The sequence below is a fragment of the Anomaloglossus baeobatrachus genome, chromosome 8, assembly GCF_048569485.1.
Source record: "Anomaloglossus baeobatrachus isolate aAnoBae1 chromosome 8, aAnoBae1.hap1, whole genome shotgun sequence".
Taxonomy (NCBI): Eukaryota; Metazoa; Chordata; class Amphibia; order Anura; family Aromobatidae; genus Anomaloglossus; species Anomaloglossus baeobatrachus.
In genome coordinates, this window is record NC_134360.1 from 221,041,789 (window position 1) to 221,051,788 (window position 10,000).

General features: G+C 44.3%; 1 protein-coding gene across 24 annotated transcripts in view; it reads right to left on the reverse strand.

Moving 5' to 3' along the window:
• Positions 1 to 10,000, reverse strand: part of ADGRL2 (adhesion G protein-coupled receptor L2) — a 278,687-nt gene that overhangs the window by 134,355 nt on the left and 134,332 nt on the right. For all 24 annotated transcript variants that reach the window (XM_075320239.1, XM_075320236.1, XM_075320235.1 and 21 more), the window contains exon 3: positions 4,032 to 4,245. In XM_075320239.1, coding sequence (XP_075176354.1) covers positions 4,032 to 4,245 — 214 coding nt within the window. The remainder of the gene's footprint in view (positions 1 to 4,031; positions 4,246 to 10,000) is intronic.

Genomic DNA, 10,000 nt, shown 5'->3' on the forward strand with positions numbered 1-10,000 from the left:
GGATGACAGGTCCTACAAAGTCTTCAAGTACTCTTAGCTTAAAGGGAACCTGTCAGGTCTCATATGCGTTGTAACCTACAAGCAGGGTGATGTGTGGCCTAAAAACCCCTTCCTACCCATCCCGGTGTAGGAATATTGTGTAATATCACTCCCCTGTGTGTGTGATACCACGGATTTACATGAGCGACGTGCGCTTGTGAAGCTGGCAAGTAAACACCTGGATATGAAGGCTGCGCAAATGGCAAGCGCGCACACGCGGGATCTCCAGGAGCTGTGGTATCCCCTGTGGGCGTGGTATCCCCTGTGGGCGTGATACCATGGATTTACAGGTCAGCTCCTGGAGATCTCACGCGTGCGCGCTTGCCGTTCGCGCAGCCTTGATATCCGGGTATTTACTTGCTGGCTTCACAAGCGCACTGTGCATGATCGGAAGACTCCTGCGGTACCGACCATGCGCAGAGCGCGTCCAATGCCGGCAAGTAAGCACCCAGATATGAAAGCTACGCGAACGCCAAGCGTGCACGTGGTAAATCTATGGTATCACACCCACAGGGGCGTGATACCATGGAAAGCATGCAAACGCCCACAGGGCATTGCAACACCCAGGGAACTAGACCCTCTCCTATTTACATAGGGAACATGTAAGTTATAAAACTTTTTGTTATAAAATCATATTACACAATATTACAACTCAGGAATGGGTAGGAAGGGGTTACTAGGCCACACATCCCCCTGCTTCTAGGTTAGAACGCATATGGGACCCGACAGGTTCCCTTTAACATATGTATGTTTTTTGGGGGTTTTTTTGCCATTGGAAAGGTTTGCAAACTATGGTTCATGTTGGATCATTTGGCTTCATAATCCACATGGTTTTGATAAAGACGTCGGCTCATCCCCCTAAACGGGCAGTAATAGGGGCAAGAACAGTCACGTGGCATCAACAAACAAACGTGGGATTCTTGAATCCAGAATACCCGGGTGACAAACCTCTATAATGGAGGCTTCTCTGTAGACACCCGTCTTCCCTAGAACAGCATATGAATAAGAAACAGCCAGAATACATTTCTTTAAATCCTTAACAATAAAGTACGGACTCGAGAACTGAAATCTGCTGGCGAGTTTGGAAATACTCTTCAAATGGACAAAAAGGGAAAACTATTTTTGAACCTCAAACGTTAAAAATTAGGGATGATCGAATACATCAAATATTCGGCTTCGCGAATATCCGACGAATAGGTCGCCGCTATGCGAATATACGATGTGCAATGTAAGTCTATGGGAAGGCCAAATAGTTCCGAATAGTTGTTATTCAAATTTCCCATAGACTTACATTGCGCATCGAATATTCACGAATAGTTGAATAGAGGCGACCTAGTCGGCAAATATTCGCGAAGCCGAATATCTGAGGTATTCGATCACCCCTATTAAAAATGTTGATATATCTAGCCGGCAACGCGATTTGTCTTCATGTCCTGATGTAACAGCATGCGTGTTTAATTCCATGTGCAATCGGCACAGACAACATAACCGGCTTCCATTCACACCTCTCCATCTTTCATTAGGTTTCTCCGCAGTTTACCAGCGTGGGTGATAGATGGAACCACTCCGGCGCTGATCTGGTAACAAACAGCGCAGTAAACACAGGGACAAACACTATATATTTTAGACTTTTAATAAAAACCAGCATAAGGCCGTGAAATCAAGTTACGGATTTGCTGGGTTATTTATTTATTTTTTTGCAGAAATGAAGAACCTTCCCTACGGAGAAGCAGAATCTCCCGTGAAGTCTACATTTTCACTGTTTTATATCATGTCATAAATTTTTGGGTAAGGTTTGAGAATTATAGTACAATTACAACAAACCTAATGAGGGCTTCTTGAGGACTAATTGCAATGTAGATCAAAATGCCCTTTTAGACAGGCAAGAAGTATAGAAAACCACCGGGATCAGTCCGGCATGCCGGGGGAACAATCTTCCATGGAGAAAACCAGTTCTTGCTTTCCACACTGCAATAACCACTCGCCGGCAGTCAGTCGTATAAATGCTACGATACAAGAGGAGCTAAAAAAAAAAAAACCTTCTAAGAACTTTTCCAAATCTATGACTTTCAAGTGAGGTCCAATCGTACGTGTAGGTCTTTAGAACTCATATCGCTACTTCAAAATGAAGGGGACTTGTCCTTCATCAATTTCGAGGACCACCCATCTGACGTTTTACGAAAGAAAAGGCTGACTAGTCGTAAAAGCGCCATCATAAAACACTTTAATAAACATATCTCTTACAAATGACTTCAGATGACCTTCAACTGTTCTAAGAAAAGGAACCAGGTTATTTGTGAGTCTCAAAAACCTTGTTACAATTGACCACATACAAAACATTTAAGTTGGAGTGAAGCTTTATGAAGCGGGATCCATGATTAATTGTACTCCTGATGAATATACATTTAGAAATTGGGAGAAATTCCCCTTTATCAGTTGGGTTGTCCGTTCCGGCACATTCTTTCGATGGGACATTAATCCGCTTAGTTTGAATCATATTTGGTATTTTATTTCGATGGAAGAACATCTATTCTCAGACTCCGGCTAATATTAGATGGGGAATTCGGACGCGTCTTGTAAATGTAATGTTCATGTAATGAGAGACATTTTGGAACGAGACTTTCAGCGTTGGTGTTAAATGGGAAGACGTCGTCTGACCACGGGGGACAGATGCTCCTCGTGACAGGCAGATTTACCCTGCCATCTCGCAGCTAATCAGTAACAACATATAGGACGGTTACAAGAAATAGCAAAATTTTTTATTATTTTTCCTATTACAATTTTTTCAGACTCTTTTTGAACTACTAGAATAAAAAAATAAAATAAAATAGGTTTTATTTTTTTTTATCCTATTTTCTTGACGAGTATCTATATTATTTTATTCCATTATTTTGACAACGCAATCAAAACTCGTCTACCTCTCGAGTCATCTCTAAAGAGAATTCTGAGCCGGAAAGTGGCCCACGAGAAAAAGGCAGGGAAAATATAGGACGTGCAGCCCCCGCTGTCTCCCATAGCACTGAACCATTAGATCAAGCAGAGAGTTACAACATTCATAATCCCCTAGTCTAAGAAGACTGAAGTTGACATGACAGGTAACTGGAGAAGGCAATTTCCCAAAGGAGCTCTGATGTGCAGACTGGAGGCAAAAACGATGGGAGAAGTGCACCGAGATCAGATGAACAGTAATTGGTGCTGGGGTATAGAGGGAAATACCGAGAGATCACTGAGGCAACAACATTACGACAAATCACTTCAAATCCAGCGCAGACACCAGGAAAAGAAAATAATTTCCCTACCTTTATGGAGTGAAAAAATCAGCCATTTGCCAGTTAGTCGAGAAGCTGCAATGAGTAAATACCTTTTTTTTTGCTAGATATTTCAGAGCAGCTGTCCCAACAATTGGTGGAAAACCTGTTGTAGACCTGACAAGAGTCCGATTGATCTGAAAGATCAAGGCGACCTATTCAGAAGCCAAGGACGACGATACTCTCCTTCCACAAAACATGTCCCAGTTGCTGGGCCACTCTTGACCCCTTATAGTTAGGTCATTCCATATCTCATGGACTCTGACATCTTGGAGGTCAAGGCATCAAAATTTAATGAAATAAGGATGAAGCACATAAATATTACAAGAAACGAACAAAAAAAACTCTAGAGAAGCTAAAAACTTACAGCCTAGACATCGATATTACGCCGACACGTCAGACATCACGCCAAGGCCAGCCATAAGATCAACAATTACAGTCAACTAATGAACGCAACCTCGTCCACTAAACATTGTAATGGTCAAACAAAAAATATAAAATTTGATTCTCGAGTTTAATCAATGACCTCCATCATTTTTGAGATGTTGGACTCACTTCTACTGTCCTCCAAAAACACAACTTGGAAGTCATATTGGTGAACACAATTGTGCCCACTACTTGGAGTACAAGAATGATCTTCATATAGTCTTGTTGTAAATGCTCGTAAAGCCACCATTGTTTTACCTTTGTGACATGATTTTGTAGGCATCTGGAAGATGGCAGTCTACGTTCTCCATCTGAAATGGGTCGGCATCACAGATCTTGTCATCTGTTCGACCGTAGTTGGCACTTTCAATCATTATGACATCACTTCCCGGACATCGGAGATCGATGGGATATCCTTCACAGGCAAGTTCCCGTCTTACTAGGCCAAAAGGCAGTGCTGCTCGACTAAAGCCTGAAACAGAACAAAAAAAAACACCGATATAAAACCCAAATAATCTTAATGTCTAAAAAATAACACATCAGTCATCATAAATGAAAGTGAAAGAAGAAATCAACAATTTGCAAGCAACGCACCGGCTCAATTAATTTTAATTTTCTCTATCACGAATCGTTATCGTCTCTGTTTTCGGTTTTAAACAATTATGAGAAGCCAAATATTCAATTTAATTTCTTTGCAAAATCACAGGAAAATATCGTAAGATCGTTTATTCAAGTTGTGATATAACATACGGTGGATATAAAAAGTGTACACGACCCGGATAAAGGCTTTGTCATGTAAAAAAAAAAAAAAAAAAAAAAATCCAACTAAGAAGAATCATTTCAGAACTTTTTCCGCCCTTAATGTCACCAATAATCTTATAATTGGGCTGTGGTTGTGTTCAGAATCAGCCGATCACATTTCCGTCATGTTACTTAGTAGTTGGTGCTCGCCCGCCGCGGTTTACAACGATTCTGATTAACCTCAGAGAAAGCGTTTCTGTCCTAGGAGGATTCTCTTGACATTCTCTGGTCAGTAAACAGCTGACAACACAGCAGAGGATCTCACTGGTAAAAGTTATCAGAAGGTTCACAAAAATCTCCATAGACACTATGAAGACATCTTCAAGAAGTGGCTTAAATTTGGTATAACAGTGGTATTATCTAGAACTGGACATCCCTCCAAACTGGATGAAAAACACAAAGAAAATTGGTTCGGGAGGCAACTAAAAAGGCCTACAGAAACATTAAAGGAGCTGCAAGAATTTCTGGCCAGTACTAGTCATGTACTGCATGTGACAACAGTCTCCTCTGTTCTCTGGCCATATGGCAAGACAAACATTTCGTTTTAGGGAAAAACATCCAAGCCAGGCTATGAAAACCTCCATCAAGTCGTCAAGAAGCATGTGAGTTACATGTTACGCCTGATTATCTTAAAGGTTCAACTTTTTGGCCATGATTTCAAAACTTATTTTTGGCGCAAAACCAACATTGCGCATCACCAAAAGAACACCGACTCTACAGTGAGGCATGGTGGAGGCAGCAGTGTGGCGTTAGACAAATCTGGAGCTACTGGAAAAGTGGTCTAAGATTGCCAATTCTATGTGTGCCACGCTGATAGACTCCTACCCGAAAAGGCTACTAAAAATACGGTCATAGATTGAAAATCCACGGCAACAAAGTGTGAGCAGATTTATGCAACCACATTATTTTAGTTTTTAGTTATGTTTTCACTCGAAAATATTTCAGGTTTTTTTTTTTTTTTTAATTGAACTATATAATTATGGCGGCATTAAACAGTGGAAGAGGTTCTGAAATGTTTTTTTGGATGATTTTTTTTTTTTTTTTACAAGACAAAAACTTGGAATTTTAAAAGGGAGGAGTAAACTTTATATATCCAATTTAGATGCATGTAAATAGCATATAGAATCCCCCCAACCGGCTGGCACCGAATGTAGAAATACGCGGAGAGCCCTTATTTACCCAACAGAAGAAAGACCATTTTAATAGTCCTTTAAAGGGTGCTTTACACGCTACGACATCGCTAACGATATATCATCGGGGTCACGTCGTTAGGGACACACATCCGGCGCCGTTCGCGACATCGCAGCGTGTGAAACCAAGGAGCGACGATCAACGAGCGCAAAAACGTCAAAAATCGTTGATCGTTGACACGTCGCTCCTTTTCATAATATCGCTGGTGCATGCTGCTGGTTGTTCGTCGTTCCTGCGGCGTCACACATCGCTATGTATGACGCCGCAGGAACGACGAACATCGCATTACCTGCATCCACCGGCAATAAGGAAGGAAGGAGGTGGGCGTGATATTCCGCCCGCTCATCTCCGCCCCTCCTCTATTGTGTGGCCGCTTATGATGCTGCTGTGATGCCAAACGCACCTCCCCCTTGAGGGAGGCATTGTTCGGCGGTCACAGCGACGTCGTTGAAAAGGCATGTTCGTGTGACGCTGCCGTAGCGATAATGTTCGCTACGGCAGCGATTACCAAATGTCGCACGAGCGACGGGGCGGGTGCTATCGCGCATGACATCGCTAGCTATCGCTAAGGATGTCGCAGCGTGTAAAGCACCCTATAAAGTTGAGCAAAAAGATTTGCACCGTCCTGTTACCAGATCCAGTCCGGTTCTCCTTGGCAGGTGCGTCAGGACCAGTCTTGATTTCGTTGGCCTGGCGTCAAGGCTGTTTTTTGCGCCTAAAAGGCCCCAAGACGTAACATGAGGTCTACTTACTACTGTGCGACATCGCAGGGCCTAGTAAGTGCAAGTGGACACTAGGATGCCCGAACAAAGACGCCGGCTGCAGAAGCGAAGACTGCACCGGTCTGGCTGTCACAGAGGATCAGATTGGATGCCGGCCCAGGGAAGTATTAATTTTTTGCTCAACTCCGCTATCTAACGTTTACCAAACAACCTCCATCCCGATGACTGCGAAATAAAAATTCAAGTTGCATCTAACCCATAATTTGCAGATGGCAAACTGGAATAATTGTACATTTTTCGGATTTTATAACGCCACTGTGGAAGTATAACTCAATATCACATGAAGTGCAGGAAGAAAAGCAGAATGAGCCTCTTACAGGAGCTGGAGACCCAGGTTCACAAACATGTAGCAAGTGTGACAAACAAGATCTACGGTCTATATTTTAGGCGAGTTCCCATCACAACTTTGCCTGCTCGGTAATTCCCTGGGCGGTCTTCTCCTGTTTTCCTTGGCTCATCTGCACCGTTTCAGGTTGGATTATACCTGAGGGAGCGCATTGCTGCTAAACACACACGATTCATAATATTCTCTCCCTCACCCACCGCCCTACACAAGGCTCTGCCGTATCGGCCCCGAATGCACAATCACTGGCTAGGACCCCCCAGGAAGAAAATACAGAACGTGAATAAATGCGGAGGAAATCTATTCGAGCTACATCATCATTATGAAAAGATACAATATAATAAAAGCTGTAGAACATTATAAAAAAAAAAAAAAAAAGTGTACTTAAGCCAAAACAGCGCCACCCTTCTCTATGGGTCATACAAAATATTACAGCTTAGAAAAAAAAACAAAAAAAACAGTAATTCTATATCCTCAACTTTTTCACCCCCTCCCCACCTTAAATTTGTGTGGCAAGTGGAGGCTGCATCTTTTAGTCTAGATGCACCAGGCTTGCTTTGGGTGGGTAGAGGCAGTGGCAAGGTGAAGTCACAGGAGGCTGCAGCAGAGTCTGGGGTTAACATGTGTGCCGTAAGAAATAGAAAATGAATATTCACTGCTCCCTACACCCATAGTCCCATTTGTGGGGACTGGAGCGGTGAATATTAAATTTGGATTAGCCAGCAGCTGACGTTGGCTTGTGACTGGGGTCGCATGGCAGTGACGTTATGTGCTGCCCCACTTAAACACCAAAGTAAATTGCCAGCAATAGAAGAGGACGCCCCAGGGGAGAGGCGGGAAGGCGAGTGTAATCTTTTATGTGTGCATCATAATGGGAGGCATATATACCAGGATGGGCCCATGATGGGAGACATATGCATCAGGATGGGGTGGGAGCATATGCACCAGGATGGGGGGGTACATATGCACCAGGATGGAAGGGGGGGCATATGAACCAGGATGGAAGGGGGGGAGCATATGCACCAGGATGGAGGGGGGGGGGGGCATATGGACCAGGATGGAAGGGGGGGGGGTACATATGCACCAGAATGGAAGGGGGGGAGCATATGCACCAGGATGGAGGGGGGGGGGGGCATATGCACCAGGATGGAGGGGGGGGGCATATGCACCAGGATGGAGGGGGGGGGGGCATATGCACCAGGATGGAGGGGGGGGGCATATGCACCAGGATGGAGGGGGGGGGGCATATGCACCAGGATGGAGGGGGGGGCATATGCACCAGGATAGAGGGGGGGGGCATATGCACCAGGATGGAGGGGGGGGGCATATGCACCAGGATGGAGGGGGGGGGCATATGCACCAGGATGGGGGGGGGACACATATGCACCAGGATGGGGGTGGCATATGCACCAGGATGGGGGGGGGACACATATGCACCAGGATAGGCCCATGCTGGGGGACATATGTATCAGGATGGAGGACATTATCTGTCAGGATGGAGGACACACAGTATGTACCTGGAAAGGCCCTAAGATGGGGCACAGGTGTACCAGGATGGGGGATATATGTACCAGGATGGAGTACACGCAGTATGTTCCTGGAAAGGGCCCAGCATGGGAAAGATTAGTAAAAAATTGGGGGATACTACCTCCATAGGAGTGTCAAGAGGCAGATCCCCGCCAAAACAGTCTGTCATGACCATTTTTTGCTCAATTATTTTCTTCTTTTAAAACTTAGCTTGTCTTGTGGTCTGATGTGTCTATTATCCCTAAACACATGGTGCATACATTTTTAAAAGAAAGTGATTGTGTGTAACATAAATCATGAAAATTATCCAAGAAGATGTTGCATACCTAAAGCATAGTCAATTTGCGCTGTATCTCGGGCGGTGCTGGGGCCTTCATTGCTCCTATGTACATCTACGCGGACAAGCAGTTAAACCACCAAGAATAAAAAAATCTGATAATTGTCATCTCATCGAGGGTTAAACTGTCCATCAGCACAAAGGGCACTAAGTAAAAATCAATTTACCTGTAAAATGACAGCCTCTTTTATGATCAGAAATCTGCCAGCCAACAGGTTTCTCTGGGAATAACTTTTATATCTTAAAATCGATAAAATATTTAAGGACGGATAAAGGTTTATGCCGGATTCTGGCAGAAATACTCCGCGAGAAAGAGAAGATCTACACAGGGCATTCAGCATTTCAATACAGTGAAAAAAACCACACAAGTGCCCTAAATAGATGTCAGGGGACACCAGGGCCGTCCGTCCAAGCCGGCGGGGGGAAAAGCCCATCACGGCAGCAGCGCTCTACTTGGAGACCAATTCTGTAATTGTTGGGCGAATTTTCCCAATTTATGCCGTCCACCAACCATCTAATGTTTATGGAACCATTCCATAGTGGTAAATGTTGGGGTAAAAAAAGGTCAAGACAGCTTGGATTTTTACTAAGCTTGATCCTTTCATTCTCATGGGAGAAAAGCCACCACCGGACGAATCTGACAGCTGCTTATTACAAGACCGAGCCAAGCGTAGACCACCAGAGAAAGCCCCCAGAGGACCCACATTCTGACCTAATAATAAACCCCAATGGTAATGAAGAGGATAAACCCCCCAAAAACGGAACTACAGAACGTTGGACCATTCAAATTTTTGCTTTCACAAATATTTGAATCCAATGTTTTTTAAAGGGAACCTGTCAGCAGATTTGGGGCCTATAAGAAGCGGCCACCACCAGTGGGCTCTTATATTCTAACATGCTGTATATAAGAGCCCAGGCCGCTGTGTAGAACATAAAAATCACTTTATAATACTCACCTAAACGGTCACTGCGGTGGAGTTTGGTATTATAGGTGTTTCCGTTCTCCGGTGCCAGAGTCTCCTCTTTCGGACATCTTTGTCCTCCTTCTTCTAAAGCCTGGGTGCATGATGCGGCCTATGTCATCCACACTCGCCGGCATTGATGTCTTGCGCAAGCGTACTTTGATCTGCCGTGAGAAGGGCAGATCAAAGTATTGTAGTGCGCCTGCGCGGGACCGGCGAGTGTGTATGATGTATCATGCACCCCGGCTTCAGAATAAGGACGAAGATGGCTGAAAGAGGAGGCA